We start from the raw sequence: 17,095 nt of genomic DNA, 5'->3' as shown, positions 1-17,095 counted from the left end.
TAATCTGTGTGAAATTCTCTGATCTGTTCTGCCAGATGCCAGACAAGACATAATAGCTCCTCTGGCAGCAATGTCTATTAATCTAATATTGACTTTGATTCTCTGTGACTTCGTTTCATCTGTAAAATGGGGATAATACTCTATTTCAGATGCTTGTCAGTATCTCTTAGTTCTGGGTACAAAGTGATGTGAAGATTACATTATTTTTACATTTTACATTATTGTAAAAGAGCTACGGATTCTCATCAAACCCTTTCCCCAATCAGCGTTGCTGGTAAAGGTCACCCCTCTGTTCTGTGTCTGATACCCACTTGTTTATTCATGCAACTGTCGCTGGCACAAGTAAAGGCAGAGCCTCAGCCCTTAGTGGGAACAAGAACGCGTCCTGGGCATCCCATGGTATGCAGCCCGCTGGTAGAGATTTTGTGTTTACTTTGTTGACAATGGCAAGGGTTAAGAAGCAATAAAAGCTTTTAGATACCTTCCTACAGGCATGACACTGCCTAAGTTTTAGCCCCAGAGTCTTTGCTGTACTTTGGAATCCACATGCCATTTAGGCACACCCTGTACTGCAGGCAGAGTTGGCTGCTTCTGAGAGCGAACCGTATGCCAACCAACTAGTACCTAATGCGAAACTAACCACAGAGGTGCATCCAGAATCCAAATCCTTTTCTAGTGGGTAGTCAGGTACCTCTGCATCTCCAGAGCCAGGGTCCATTCCTGATGTGAGGCACCTCCAGCAGTTACTACATGAAAGAAATGACCAGACCTCTCTGCCTTCTTTTTTCCTGCAGGTCCTGATACTGCCACAACCACTTTCCACACAACCACTGATTGTTCATTCAGGATGCAAGTTCAATACATCTTCAGGCTCAATGATGTGGAACTTCTAGTTTCTGCAACAATGTCCTAATCGTCAGTGGGCATGCAAGAAAGAGGTAAGGTATGGGTGAAAAGGGGAAGTTTGCTGAAAGTTAAGCATATTTATAAGCATTTTGATAACTCAGGACTTCACACCATGGAGTCTTGCTGAAACCTAGTGTAACAATTTATTGAATAAGGTATCATGGTTTGGTCTTCTGTGTTCAATTAGATGTTATGTACATGGTGTTTAAATGCATATGACTACGGTTATATACTCTAAATTTATTCCACTGGTCTGAATGTCTTTCCGTGGAAAATGGAACTATCTTCTGTCATTTGTAAGATATAAACAGTACATTTAATGGATATTACAGCTGAAATTTGCATGTGCTCCGTCACTGAAAATAATTTCAAGTAAAATATCTTAAATTCATTTTGTTTGTATTACATCTTCCCATACAGCAAAATAATGCAAAAATATACCTTTTAAGTAATGCACATATAATTTTAAAACACTGTGTCATTAAAAGTGTGATTGCAATATTCCTCACTGTACTGAAGTTAAGTGTATGGAAAATGAGACACAGCCTTCCAGAATAAGTCTTCCCACCATAGATACTTGAAAAATATCTTGGGAAAGACATAAAGCACGTCATGTAAAATGAGAACTTTCCTAAGAATGAACTACTGTAATAGGATGGACTTTTCTAAATGCTAACAAGCTAGGAAATCATCTTGTCCACTTAAGGACAGTATTGCTCGTGCCTGCCACACAATCTATTTTCCAGTCTAGATATAAAATCAACTGATTTCAGATATGGTTGAAAGGGTTAATTCTCCCTGATAAGTCTCTGAGCAGAGCATTTAATTCATTGGGCATTCTAAGCCACCTGTGCGTGAGAGTGAACGTACAAGGGAAAGAGAGAGGGAGATGTAGGCACAGTACTTTGCAAGACCATTATTGGGCAAAGCCTGTTAAAGAGATCAATGCTGATAATAAGAATAAGCATTTGTTTCTGACTGCCAGAAGATGTAAACATTCTAATTACATCCCAGAAACTACACAAGCCACCTGACCTCTGCAGCTGAAAAAACATTCTCCACAAGACAGAGGTAAGACAACTTCACATTTTTACCTGCTTCTCTGTGCAAAGTGCATGCCTTTAGAAATTCATTGCAGAAATCACTGCATACCTTTTATACATAATACCACTAATGTCTCACATTTTTTTCTTCTGATGTTCAAAATATCATTGTCTCTAAAGGGAGGGCAAGTGAAGAGTTTTGAAACATCATCTAAACTTCAAATCATCTAAACTTCAAGGTTTTCCCAATTTTAATCTGTTTCAGATGTGCACCTGCTAGGACTTACACTGCACACATCTGGTAGCAACCAGCTATGAGAAAATATTTGAGTGCTGATTTTTTTTTTTTTTTTATGCTAGTTGACAGATGAGAGGGTTACACTGGCTCTCAAAGACAAACTCAATTATTTTTGAGCACAATGAGTTATCCTCTGTAGTCGGCATCCCTGCTACAGTAAATCAAAGGGTAGCATCCAGCCATTGTCCTGGAGTCATGCATTGTGCTGATTTACTGGGGGCTAGGCTGTTTGTTTGTTTTTAATGTTATCCTATAGCTTCAGATTGTCTTCTGTATTTAAAGTAAATGCATATGCTAGGCTCATTTGTATCAGTTTCTTAAATACTCCTTTCACTCTTCAGAAGGCAGCTGCTTAGACTGAGGTTAATGAAGACATTTACTAACATTCAACAGTACTGGAATAGTTATACTGTTTTGGTTACTAAACAAAACTAGTGATGTTGATAGTAAATCTGACAATTTTAGACATGCATTATAAATCTTGATTCAGGTGAGTTTTCCTATTCAGATTAATTCATATACACAGAAGAAATATATCTTTGTATCTGTGTAACCTGAACATTGAAACCTAGGTCACAACAGAGTGTGAAATATTTGTTACCCATCAGTAGCAGAATCCAAAGCAATAGAATCAAAGTGAAATGCAAAGCTGGAATGCAAGGTAGCATAAGCATGTGCTTTGCCTATTAACACATTCATTTACGTTCTTTATTGTGCCCCCACTAGAACTAAGGTGTCACCCAGTCCTAGAACTCTCGTAAGTTAAATAGAACACAATATCCCATATTGCTGTGTTTTCCTCTATTGAAAGAGGAAAGGGCTCAGAAAGAAATCAGAAAGGAAAAAAGCAGACACGTAGGACAAAAAAGTATGAAATCCATTGGTAAGCTACTTGTCCTTGTTTTCTCACCTATGGATGACTTTTCAAAACAAGCTGCTTTTGCTGTTTGTGTCAGAAACAAGGAAAACATCTTCCCACAGAGCAATTCTTGTTGATTTACTATTGGAAGAAAACCGTCCATCCAACACACGTTATAGAATTTTTGCTTCCTAGAGTTTGCAGTGTCCTTCTTTTTGCATGTGCGAGTCAAAAATCCCTATGTATGTTGTTTGTATACGTGTGTACATTATAGAATTGGGAAATGAAACAGTAAGAGAAATTTTCCAGCTAATCAGTTCTCATTTCTAAAGCCAGAGTCAAAACAAATGATTGACAAGTACTAAAGTAACGCCCTTTCTGCAAGATTTGTGCTGAATTTTCAGAGACATTATTGCATGATGAAGTGCAGGGTCCTTTCCAGTCCTTCCTTGGAAGCTGCATCTGCATTATGCTGGTTTGACAACAGTGCTGCTGTATCAAAACAGAGATAGCTCTTCGCGCTTTGATGTGCCAGCAATACGCAGAACAGAAGGTTTGGCCATTCCAGGGGAATAAATTTATAGAAAAGTTACACATCATAGCCCCATCACACTCCACTAGGACTTGCATGGAATTCTTGTGCAATGTCACATTGCAAGTAGTTGCCAAGGCCAGCCCATTAGAGCCCTTCAAAAACCTCTGCATTAACCACCACATACAGAAGTGATGTCAGAAGTTGCATGCCCACGTCACTTTAGATGACTGCCCGGCATCCAGAGGTATGTGATTTTTCCTCACATCTTAGTATGGGTCAGTTTATAAGGAGATACAAAGTGTAACAGATAGAGATGGATACCTTGTTTCCACGGTAACAATACTTAAGACACATCATACTAAAGATGATGTCAGCACCATGTCCTGTTTGATTTTTATTGCTTTAGGACACAGAGTCGTTTATACATTTGATGTAGCTGATTAATACCTGCATGAGAACTCCAGAGCACTGGCTGGGAAATAACTACCCTATTGTTCATGCAGTCCCTGATTTTCTTGGAGTATAGAGAGAGTAGCAACCATTAGAACATCTATTCAGATGACCAGGCACATTCAGTCACATCAGTACTAAACACAATAAATTGTCTTAGTGCAACCTGCCTAAGTTGTTGGGAGAAGGTCATAGTCAGCACTGCGGAAAGACTGTGCAAAACCTCAGGATGGCAGGGAACTAAATGAGGTAATGTATTCTCATATAATCCTAGCACAGGGTTGATGTGGCACACATCACCGATGGTGAAGCAAACATATGCAGAGAAAAAAAAAATGCACAACCCTTCACAATTTTTATCTTTAGAATCAATTCCTCCTAAATGGAGAGTTGAAGCTCAATTTGACATTGCAGGCAACTAAGACATAGCAACCAAACTTCTGAGAAAGGTAGTAGTATCCTTGAATACTATCTTCTCCCAGTGCAGTGTCCCAGGTATACCCATGGTTATTCCAGATTCTCCAAGGGAAATATGAAAGCAGAAATATTCACAGCCCTGAATCAAGTACGGTCTCCCAGGCAAGTGAGACATGGGCTCAGCTATTTGCTGTTCAGGGCTGGAGCTCTCTGACCATAAATTCCTCCCCAACTTGAGAAACTTTCCCAAGAAGAAAAGCATTGCATAAAAACTCTAGACAGCTCCCTCTCTCTCGGAACCACAATAGTTCTGTGCAGTTGGGATGCCTTATGCCTGAGGAAGCACCTCTTTAGTAAATAGTCATATATGGGGTCTTAAATTTCACAGTAAAAACATCCTAAAAGGAGGCAGTCATCCAGATTGGGTACTCAAGCCCCACCCATCCAGGATCCAAGTGTAAAAATCTATGATTTGAGGCTTTTTTAAACCGCAACCCTGCCCTTGCAAGATCTTTACAAATCCAAAATCCAGTAACAGAAGCAGCTCCTTTAGTTACAAGCAAGAGAAAAGGGAAAAATCCTTTCAAAGTAGTCCAATAGAAACAGCAAATGCCTCATTGCTTCCTATGTTTTGCATCTACATTGCTTTGAGGAAAGAGCATGTTTTCCAGTAACTGAAAACCCCTACTGTTTCTCAATTTCTGGAAGAAGAAATCTCCAGATTGGCGTTCACTTTCACAGTATTGCAAAGAGAGATTACACTTCTAAAGCTAATTTGTAAAACAAGGGTCTAATGGATCGTGAACTAGACCAGCAGATGAAAGACTAGTACACGAAAATTTCTGCAGGCGGTGACTGCCATTGTAACTTTGGCAAGTCACCACACTTCCCTGTGCCTCAGTTTCCACATTAGGATATAAAGGAACTGCTTTTAGAAATTTCCAGTTGAAATGCACTGCAGAAAGAAAAAATTTTATGAATAATTTAGTCAAATGTGAGGTTTAGGGAAAAAATAACAAAAAAACCCACTTCTAATTTGCATCATCAGATCTCCTTTGCCATAAAGGCTACAAGGTGATACTGAGACTGTGTCAGAAACCAAAATAGGTCTTTCCCCTTAGAAGCAATGAACAGGGACCTCACTGCACTAGGGGAGAACTGTCAAAATGACGGATTACTCTATTTCAGTGACCACACAAAGTTGCTCAAGACAAATCAAAATTAATGATTCTGCAAATATGTCCTTTACAGTTGCTGGTGCTTTTCCTCATACAGAAGAGAAGCACTTTTTTTTTTTTTTTTTTTTTTTTTTTTACTTACAGCACAGCAATCTAAATACTTGTTACCAGATTTCCCATCATGAAGAGAAACATCTAATGAAAACAAGATACATCATTCTTAAATCAAATCATACTGTCTGGTATTGCTATCTCTGTGTCTATCAACATGTATTTTATAGCTCATGTCTCCCCTCACAAACTTCAGCACAAAGCAGAAACGCATCATGTCACAAGATTCTCTCACACCCATAGAAGTCCTTTATAAAATATTCAAGCCTTCCCACCCTCAGCATGTCTATACTCAGGGCATAATTCTGCTCTCACACACATAATTACAGCTCCCTTGACTGCCTTTAATATTAGCTCTGCTTGCCCCTCCTTAGGGGGGGAATTTGCCAATAGATGCATCAAGTAGAAGAAAAAATACTTCCTTCTCAGTTAAAAGGTACAAAAGGATTCTCTTCAGGAATGTCCACATCAAATTTTCCCAGTGTCTTTCATCAGCAAAAGTGCTCAGTTGTTTATTTCAACAATACCTTAAGAACAACGACCAATTTCAGCTTCTTAAGGTCCAGCACATAGGATTTTAGTATCTGCTTTCTGTATATTCTGTATAAATTTTATTGCCTGAAGGCACACACCAGTGGGATGGATGCTCATTAGTTGCAACAATTGCTCCTAAGCCTACGGGCTGTTCTGATTGTATTTAGAGCCTGTATTGGCTCTGCCTCACTGTCAGGCACATCCTATTGGCTTCCAATTGACTTGGTTATACTTGCCTGGAAAAGACAATGTATATCTACCTATGATGCTTAAATTATGTGCTGTGTTTGCCAATCAGTCCAAATTTGAATCTTAAGAGGATAAAAACAACTTTTCCCAATAGAAAATGGTATTAATAGTCAGGCACTTCCTTTACTTCTCTGCAACAGCTGCGAACTTCTGGATGACTGCTTTGGGTTATGCACTGCTGTTGCTCACCCAGATGCTGACTTAGTGTAGAAAAACAGGTAAAAAACCAATTTAAAATAGGATGTGAAGGGACATGATAAACTTACTAATCATTTTCTCCCTTTTCTGACATTCTCTAACCCAAAACAGGCTCAGCACTACCTCAACCATTTGTCACTGATACCTGGCTGAGAACTGACAATGGAAGTATTTTCATTACAAATACTAAGCAGTTTATTTCAGAGCTAAACTGCAAGAGTAAAGGAAATAAAAAATATTTGTCAGTACTGACTTTCCAGTCTAATGTTCAGCTTGGCCTAGCAGAACCTTTAGAAAATGCAAGCCAATGCCATTGCTACACCCAAAGTTCCTTGTATTTCCTATTGGAAAGAGTACACCTTTTCCTCAGCTCTACAAGGAATTGAAGCCATTATAGATACAGGAAGAGATTCCTGATATAGTTCCCACTTCCCCAAAAATTTAAAAAAAAAAAAAAGGAAGGAAAAAAAGTATTTCCTTTATGATTAGGTCAATGCTTTTTGAGGGAATCTATGAATTTTCTGGGGACATAAAAGATCTATATTCTTGGTGCTCATGTACAACCTCAATTAAGTCACTTTGGGCCATGTTCAAATAATTTATACAGAAGTTACTTAGGACTTTGTAAGTCCTCTTATCTCTTGATTACAGGGGGGGCTAGGGTCTGCAGGCTGAGTAGCAGGCAGTCTGAATCACTCATAGCATTCCTAGCCTCAGAGACCGTGTTAGTCACAATGGCTACAACAGGCATACATAGAAAGCAGTAGGAATAAAGCTCTTCAATTCTTGGCATCTTGATTCGCCACCAGTGAAACGGGCAAAATAATGCCCTTTGGTATCTTATAGCCATGTTACAAGAATAACTACATTAAATCCTGTGAAGCGCTTGCCTATTACAATAGTATGGACCTTAACTAGGGAGACCGTCCTCAGAGCCAGCTTAATTGTAAGGTAACAATAAAGCTGTTCAGCAATAAGGAAGATTCACATCCATAGGAAACTAATCTTTTGTTAGCTGTACAACTTCCTACAAATAGAAATAAGAGCTCACTTAACTCATTAAATGTATAGCATTGTCCTTAAAAGCAACCTTCCCTTCTGTAGCTAGTTTTCACATATGGACACCCAGGATCTGCAAGTGCATGCGTTTCTTTCAGATCCTTGTGTTCTTATACTCCTCTTCAGATGGTGGGATGAGAATAGCTGCCTTCACACTTGACAGAAGCCTAAGATAATATGACTCTGAAAAAAAAGGCAAATTCTCATAGGGGATTTGAGGCAGAGTAGCAACTAGAAGAGGAGACTTAGACTCCTGGCAGAAGACACTGGCATTCATTGTTTTCTACCCCATTGACGGAAACAGGTCTGTGTTCACATTCTTGGAACACTCTGCTTGTACGTTCCCAGTAAACAGGGCTGCCACAAAGAGATCCTGCTCTGCCCTCAGCCCTTCCTCCCAAGTATACACAAAACTTGGAATGCTGGTGAAGCACTCGGGTCGAGAGAGGTACCAACCTTAAAATTTGTACAGTGTGAACTTTGGCAGCCAGTTACACTAGCTCAATAAACCCACCTACAGGGGAAAGAAAAAAGCTCAACCAAAAAAACCCAACCCAAACCAAGCTGGTTCTCCCTCATTCTGAAGTCAGTTCTGGAAAAGAATAAAATAAAACCCCAGGAGAATCAGATGCCTATCCTGCCCTTGCTTTTACTGTCTTTCCCAGTTGTTACCAGATAGATTTCCAAGCAGTAGCATAAAAGAATCCTGTGTATAGCCTGCAACAATCGATAAATCGGTGTGTTTTCAAACGAGAAGCTGTTCCTGTATATCGCACCCAAAAGCTGCCAGCGCTCCCAGAGCCAGAGGGTTTCGATAGGTTTGCACCTCTCTGACTCCACGCTCCTTCTGCGAGTGCAGCAGCCAACTAAATAACCTGGGAGCACGTTTCAGGAAAGCTAGAGGAAGTTTAGGAGAAGCTGCGGCAGAGCGGAGCTGGTGCTGCTTGCAGGCTCCGAGAGCCCAGTGCTCTCCGCTGCTGTGATGCAAGCCCTCCTCCCCCCGCTGCTCGGGAGCATTTGCCTGGAGCTGGGATCCGCACACGGCTGAGCTCCCAAGTTGGAGCATGGCTCTGAGAAGACTGAGAAGCTGGAAGGCACAAACTCCTGCAGACCTGGGAGCTGACACGTGTTCTAGGAGCCTTCTACTTTCCCAACCCTTCGCGTGTGCTAAGGACGGAGCAGACACAGCTCAAAGGCGCTCACACCTGGAAGGATCTCTTTTTGGATTCTGCTGCTGGTAACAGAGCTCTGCAGACCTACTCATAGCCACAGAGGAAAAAAAAAAAGAGGAAAATTCTTTGAAACAGCAAGACACTTTTCGAAGTGGGGAGTGGAAGGAGGCAGTTTTTCCCCTCCTTCCCTGTCTGGGAGAAAGGAGTTGCCCAAGCTGGTGATGAGACTTTTCCATACTTCGCAAAGCAGGCTCCTGAAGTTATGACACTGCACCACTGAGAGCCTAGGGTAGTGTAGTCCAGAACAGCCCCCAGCAGCACACCCCGAGTGCAGACAATCTGGCAGGCACAGGAGATGGAGAATGAGGTTGGCAAATCTGTGGACAATCAAATGGACAAATACATGTAATAATTTGGAAGTTTTCTTTATCTGTCTTTGCTTTCATTCTGCTTCCTTTTCCTCCCTGATTTGTCATGCATTTATCCCTCTATTGATTTAGCTGTGCTGTTAATTCTTTCTTACCCTCCCCTCCTCAATTTAGAGTTACAATAATGGGGAAATCAGAAAGTCAAATGGATATTGTGGAAAAATCAACAAAATCTGGGAAGAAATCCTGGAGCTTTGTGGCAATCGGTCTGGCTGTCTTGCTGCTCCTCATGACTTGTGCAGTGGTCGCCCTGGTGATCCTGTATGCCAGCAGCAGAGGTAAGGAACCTGTGAATAATTCCCCTCTTCCCTCCACAAACAACATACAAGTCTTTTCATTTAGCTCTGCAAAAACAAAAATACAGGGAGACAGTGAGGTCACCTCTGTGAGGGACTTGGCTATTTCTGCCTTGTTCCATGCTCATGGACAGAGAGGATTATGTTGGATTTTATTTCATTTTTAAATTACGTGATGTAAGACTCTATGCTTTTAATTAATTCTATGCATTTTATTGAATTCAGCATTGTTTTGACAAAGGTAAAAAAAATGTTGCACTATTTTAGAGGAGAAGGTGTGTATCTGTGCATCTGTGTGTAAGGCTTGACATTTCCTTGTTTTGTAGAAGCCCGAGTTAAGATTCATTATTGCCAGGAGTTACAAAGCAACAGCTGCGTAGCAGATCTAAAGGGGAGATTGCTTATTACAATGTGAAAGCTTTTTTTTTTTTTTTTAAAAAGAAAAAAGAAAGCCAGTGTGCTGCTGAGGAAAGAGAGACTTTTTAAATATTACATCAGGCAATTTGATCTCTAAGGGAGATTTGGTTCTGTGACTTTCATGCAAATGTCTTGTCAGGAACCTGACAGTGAGGCATATTACTTTGAGGTGCTTTGCCTAATATGTTAACTGCAGAGCATGCTTACTCTCAAAACGAAGTTTTTCCACTAGCAGACCAAATGCACCGTCCTATTTAAAAAATCTGTGAAGCAATTGACATGATTGGTAGCAGCACCTGCTTCATGTTTGTCATTTGCATGAATGCTTCTTGGATTCAGAGCTTTGCTAAAACACTAGAGACTAAAACTAGGAAGTCGGAACAGCAAAACTGAAGCAAGGCATTGCTTTCTCCTTAAAACGTCTCTGCATCCCCTGGCTGCAGTGAACTGCTTGCTTCAGCACTCGTAAGTAAAACATTGCACAATTCTGAGTAATAATGCATGAGAAAAGTCTTTATATTGTTTACTCCTTTTGCTACCAGCAATTGAATGTTACCAGCATTTGTTCCAGTGTTAGATGAAATCTGTGAGTATTTGGTATTCATAATACTCATCAGAAAGTTGCTTATATTTATTGTATTAGCTCGGGAGACAGGAGGAAAGAAATTCCCCAGACCTAGGTCCTAGGTCAGGAGTTTCTTTATCAAAATATTGAGGTATGCAGAATTTTGTTGCTTGCACGCATAAAGGATTTGAGACATCTGCTCTACATCTTGCTGCTTAGGTTCAGGGAAATCAGAATTTGGGTATTAATAATATTTTCCCAAATGTTCGTGTCTCATCCAAATCCATGGGAAGAGTCTGTGCACGTAAAGCAAGTGCTAACTATTACATTTCTTGGATGGAAGGCTTATCTGTGAAAAAACAGTTCCAAAATCTAAATATTTTGCAAGCTTGTCTCAGCAATTAAACTGTCATTGGAAATGTTTCCCGGATTCAGACATTCCTGAGCAAAATGCAAGTGCAAGGTGATCGCAGAGCTGATAATGCTGCTTGTCCTGTACAGCGTGCAGCTCCTCCCGGCTCTTTTCTCATGCCTTAAAGAACTGTTTTCAGCACTGACCTAGTGTCAGTTTCTGCCAGTTTACATCGGAGCGTACATAGTTGAAGTACTGCAATAGGAGACACCAAAATGTGGTCATTAGACTCTAGAGTAGCCACAAGCTTTAGGTAATTCACAGGTAGGAATTGAGCAGCAGGAACTTTAGTCTACAGCATTTTTAGATGCATGCCTATATGCACTATTTGGGTCTAAAACTGAGAAAGCAAGAGCTCTTCAGTGCAATCAGTGAATGTTCCTGCAGAACAGGAACATTTTTGTCTTGAAAAGTGTTGTCCAAATGCTCCACTTGGTTCTGTTTTGATGTTACATCTAGGTCCATACCCAATGCTCAGTCAAAAGGCTGAAGTCTTTCTTAGACTTACCAAGTGAAAAGCGTGTATTGCTCAAAGCTGTGTAACATAAATATAAATCCTGCACAGCAACAGGAAGAAAACGTAGCTGAGCAGCATTCTTGTGTTAGAACTAAGAATGTTATCCTTGGGATTCCTTTATTTCTAATTTCACTCGAATGTTAATTTTGAAGTGTGTATGGGACACTGGATTGTTTATTAAGAGCAGATTCAGATTCACCACTTCATCTTTGTACATCCTGTGTCAGAATGACACTGCCCAGACCGACTTCTAAAAAGTAATTCTGTTTAGCTAATGGAAAAATAAAAGGATTACCTATCCTGCCTCACATTCTCTCTTTTTTTATATATGAAGGTATACATAGGCTTTGTGGTTCAGGGAGTACATTTTTGCTCTGCTTGTATATAGCTTGCAGAAGAGCATTGTGGTGCATGAAACAGGCCTCTGGTTATAGCAATAATGCCCATAATACGTATTCATACTGACTGTGACTTATCTATATACCCCGACAACAAAACCACTGAAGCTCTCACAGCAATGCAGTTATACAGTTCTAGAAGCAGTTTGAGGATTTTTGACATCCAAAGAAGTTTTCATACCCATAAAACCTCATCTAAATAAGCTAAAAGGAAATATAGTAAGAATAGCAGAGTAATATTTGGGTGATCATAGATAGGGAAGCAGACGGAATTGAAGTAATTTGTTTTTGAATCTGAATACACCACGCTCTCAATCTTTCCATCACACCCACGCGTACATCTTTGCAGCCTTTTCACAGCTCTTTCTCAGCTATGTTCTACAAATATTTACTAAACTCCAAATCTCATCACTTGTTGGAAAGGTTACAGCCTGAAGAACATTTCAACACTTATTGTAGCTGACATCAAGTCACAGTGAGTGACTTTTCCAGACAACTTAGTTACAAACAACTTTCACTCTCACCTAATTGCTGGTTCTGACTGCTCAAAAGTCATGTTACTAGTTTAATTGATATTTTATTCACTTTCTGGCTTCCAAGTTTGTAGGTTTCTCAGAAGGAAGATTCACAGATTATCTTTTTTGTGTCTGCATCCCCACGGGTTATCACTATTCACATCTATTACACAGGCTGCTAGAAAGCTAGAGGGCACGCTTATTCACCTACACTCTATCCGGTTAGGCAGGCTACAAACAAATAAATGAAGAGAAATACGACACTCAAATTTATCAGCACCTTGTTCTGGGAGTGGATTTCAGAAAGCCATGTTATGCTCCTGCATTTCCTATGCTGTGAATGCAATTAACATGCACTTGAAAAATAGATTTGCAAGAACCTGCTGGCTAGGGGCAATATCTAAACTGGTCACTGGCACACTAAGAAAAGGTTGTGGCTGAGATCTGGCTTGTCTCCTAGACTGCTGCCTAGTTTTGACTTCATGAACATTCATTAATGAGGCATCTATTCAAAGGAAATGGAGAATTTAAAGAAGCGGCAGCTAACACAAAAGTCATGATGAAATGACATTTGGGTGGCAAGACTCTTCTCAGTTGTACTCAGATGGAGCTACATGAATGTGGAATGACAGGCCATACAGGGCTGCAAAAGTGGGCAAATACTCAGCTTACCGATTCTTACATGAAATTCTGTCTCCGCCATGATTATAGGTAGACTATAGGTAAGAAATCATAAGAAAGGTGGAATAAAAACAAACACTTGTGTTATGGAGTCCATCTGAAGACACTGACATCTGGTATAGACAGCCCTCTCAGAGGGAGAAAAGCTAAATTTGGCAATTACATTATTTGTTGCAAACAATTGACTGTTAGCAACAAAGGCAGTCTGCAGTGCTGACAGCACTTCTGCAGATGAGATCTGTGTGAGAAAAGATAAGGTGCTGAAAGGTAAAGCTCACACTTGACTGCCTGATGACAACTGTGGATCTAATTGTTTCAATGTGTGCCATCTCCAGCCATCTGTGGTCCTCAAAATGCACAGTGGGAAAACACTAAACACAAACTGTGCTTCAGAGACTGTACGGAATCATTTGCTTTGCTTTTGTTGTCTAAAAAGAACTTCGATAAGGCTGTGAAAAGCAACTTTTATTTGAAAAAAAATTATCATTCAAAAGATGACCTGCTGAAGAGGACTACAGTGCTCTACAGACCTCAGAAGTTATTCTTATATCCTGCTGCTGACCAGTAAATGTAATATTGTTCAATGGCTTCTTGTAAAGTCAAATTAAGACAATAGAATTCTCTGCACTGAGCTCCGTGTGCCCTGAAGCATGTCCCAGCTCTGCCATTTTTCAAGTGAGCAGTTGACCTCTGAAGTAGTGTCTGGAGTGCTTATTTTCTCTCATTTTCTTCCATCTGGAGTAGTCCCACAGCTCAGGTAATTTTATTTAGCTCCATTAAAGCTTACCTTCCCTTATCAATTCTCTGATGGTGCTCTGTCAGACTGAAAGTGAAGAAAGCCTTCAGTCTGCAGAGGGTTCAATGGTTCTTTTCTATTTACAAGACTATCAACAGAGCAAGAGTATGCCTTTCTTAATGAAGTAAATGCAAGGGTGATACTGCAAAGGTCCTGAATTGAGAGCCACGAAGGAACTTAGTACTGCACAAAGTAGTTAGAGTGATTAAATCTTTCTGGCCCATTTCTGTTCTTTTGACATCCCTCTTTGATAGTTTTAAAAAGTATACCCAAGGAAGGGTATCTCGGAAGAAAGAGGTGGGAAAATGGAGTGATTAATTTTGAAAGAGAAAAAAAAATATAAGTGGCTAGATTCTAGATGAACTTGGCTGTGGGAGAAGACAAGTGGGAGGTAAGGTTTGATAGGAGACAAGTATTGATTCCCTACAAACCCTTCCACTGATGTGTTTACTTTCGATGCAGCAGGGCTAACATGGGATTCAGAGCTGAACAACGTGCCAGTTTTCCTCTGCTGCAAATTACTAGCTTCATGCCTTACAGTGTCAAACATGAGCCCATGTCCCACTTACGATTTTATGTTCGGAAGTTTCCCATCACATCCATCTAAACCCTGCTAGACATTTGTTTTGTTTCAACTTTTAGGCTTTGTAGAACATTAATCCAAGTTGTCCCTCCCATGTCTGTACTTCCAGCAGTCTTTGTCCATGGATGTCAAAGTAGGAGTCTCTTATGTCATTACAGCTCAACATGTCAGCAATATTTAACCAGGAAGGAAAAATAAATACATAGAGAAATACCTATGTTTATACTGAAAACTTGGGCAGTTGTTTCTCAAGTAGTTTGAGAAAATGAAGTGCATAGAGTTGTCTAGCTGAGACTTTAGAGGGTGCATTTTACATTTGTTCCTAGGTATTTGAAGTTCAAGAGGTGCAGTAGGCAGAGCCTCAGTCAAGTGAGCAAAGACCCAACAAGTACATTGTGAAGCAAAACAGGGCAGTGTTGGTCATATCTCATACGGAGTCAGGTTGGCTTGGTTCTTTGTCAGGAACGGTACTGAGGCATAAAAGAGATAATTGATAGAAAAACAAAGGAGCCACTTTTAGAAGTAAACTGAGAGCCCCTCACCAGCCATTTCTAATTATCTGGTTTTGTGGCAGAGTTTCAGAGTCATGAGTGTGCAACCAAGGTTTCAAAACAGATTTGGCTTCCCTACTTATACAGCTCAATTACATTTTCACAATCACAAGGGCTTTTTGAACGTGGGGAGTTAGAATCTTGTTGAAAGCAGTTTGTTCTGGAAAATGAAGTTAAACGTCAGGTTATATTAAAGAGAGAAGCTTTGATTTAAAAAAAAAAAATTAAAAAATTATCTCTTTCTCACCTTGCCCATTGCTATTTCTGCTTTATGGAAAATTTCCATATGCCTTTGAACCACTAGTTTCTTTTCCCCCCAAAGGATTTTTTTATTCTTGGAAATACTCTGGACTTTTGGTGGTTGTGTTGGAGTTTTGGGGGTGTTGGGGTTTTTTGTTTGTTTGTTGGTTTGGTTTTGGGGGGGGGGGGGGGGGGGCAAGTTTAAGTTATTAGAGAGTTTAAGAAACTCCAAAAATTGGGCTTAGCTTCATCCAGTGCTAAAAAAAAAAAAAAAAACCACAAAAAAAAACCCCTAAACCCCTCTGTGTGAAGCTTCACATTGTTACATGTATTTTGCTCATCCCATGTTCAGACTGCTAGACACTAAATTATAATAAGGCATGCAGTTATTCTACTGCGGATCTACTCCCACACAGCACGACAGCACTCAGCTGAACCCTGAATGTTACATTCCCAATCACAGTGGGGGCTTTTTATGTTGCTTCCACTGATGAACTTCCAAGCCCTCTTTTCTCCCCTACTGTTTTATTTCTGTCTGAATTAGTGTAATCTTGTTTGCTGTCATGTAAAACACTTATTTTCATTGGAAGGAATTTTTTTAGTAACTCTTTTCTGCAAACATCATAGTGTAAGGATCAAAAATATGTTTAAAAACATGGCTAATCCTGTTGGAAAGTAAGGGTATCAAGTTTTCGTTTTCCAGTGTGGAACCAAGTAGCTGTCTATTTAACATAAGTAGATACTAAGCTAGTCCAGTTTCACAAGTGGGAAATTAAACCAGCAAAATTAATTTTCTTGTGCCCAGGGCCAAGGCCACTCATCAGGCTGGGGTAGAACTTACGGCTGTGAATTCACATCAAGACCCTCTGGAGTCACTGCCATCAAACTCCTAGCACTACATTTAGTGTAGAGTACCAAGCAATAAAAGCTAGGGTCTGTTCCAGTTTCTACTCACCATCAATGCATTAGAAGTGCATAGGCTTTTTGTGGATCTTCTTCACTGGAAGAATTTCACAAACCAAGGCTAAGTGGTCAAAAATAGAAACTTAATAGCCAGGAGCAGCACTTTCCAGCTTCTGCTGGAATGAGCATACAGACCCATTTCCCCATATAGAGGCACACATCAAATTCTTCTGTTTTAGAAGTCACAGCAAAATGCTTCTGCTAAGGTTTCATTGCCTGTGCTCCCTCTCAAATTCCCCATCACATCACTCCTCCTTCGTGGGCTGAAACCAGCGAGTCATGAAGGTCCCCGGAGTTCCCAAGTTTGACTGCTTTCAAACTACTGAGGAAAGTGATTAACAGGACTGAGCCAAGGTCTCAATGGAACAAAATTCATGTTTTACTAGACGTGTGCTCATGTAACAACTGAAACAGCTGGTAACTAGTACACCCATTAGCTCTTAGCACAGTTTGCACTACGCTTACTCAGATTTGCTACTTGGAGATCACCGATAATGACTTCACTGGACTTTTCCAGGCTTATCTCAGACTTGAACATAGGTCCACAGTCTCCATTATACACTATTTCATCAGCCCTAAACATCATTGATTAGGGAGCAACCTCTGCTGAACAGCAAGGAGTAACCTTGAAGGGCATATCTGAAATTTTAACCAAACACAGATCTGTTACCAGCTCCCCCCTCCACCCATTTGATCTTTGTGACTACAGTGTGAAAGCAGTAAA

At 40.2% G+C, this 17,095-nt stretch overlaps 1 protein-coding gene and 1 long non-coding RNA gene across 6 annotated transcripts in view; one reads left to right on the top strand and one right to left on the bottom strand.

Moving 5' to 3' along the window:
• Positions 1 to 17,095, bottom strand: part of LOC138685219 (uncharacterized) — a 112,733-nt gene that overhangs the window by 81,458 nt on the left and 14,180 nt on the right. The window lies entirely within an intron of this gene.
• MMEL1 (membrane metalloendopeptidase like 1) overlaps positions 8,685 to 17,095 on the top strand; it is a 28,661-nt gene continuing 20,250 nt past the window's right edge. The window contains exons 1-2 of one of the 5 annotated variants that reach the window (XM_069782802.1): positions 8,685 to 9,414; positions 9,552 to 9,715. In XM_069782802.1, the coding sequence (XP_069638903.1) occupies positions 9,365 to 9,414; positions 9,552 to 9,715 (214 nt within the window). In that variant the 5' untranslated portion in view covers positions 8,685 to 9,364. Of the gene's footprint in view, positions 9,415 to 9,551; positions 9,716 to 10,505; positions 10,616 to 17,095 lie in introns of those variants that run through there. The other 4 variants (XM_069782801.1, XM_069782800.1, XM_069782799.1 and 1 more) reach the window with 4 other exon arrangements.

This window comes from Haliaeetus albicilla, chromosome 4 (assembly GCF_947461875.1).
Source record: "Haliaeetus albicilla chromosome 4, bHalAlb1.1, whole genome shotgun sequence".
Classification (NCBI taxonomy): Eukaryota; Metazoa; Chordata; class Aves; order Accipitriformes; family Accipitridae; genus Haliaeetus; species Haliaeetus albicilla.
This window is presented reverse-complemented; position numbering and strand designations above follow the sequence as displayed.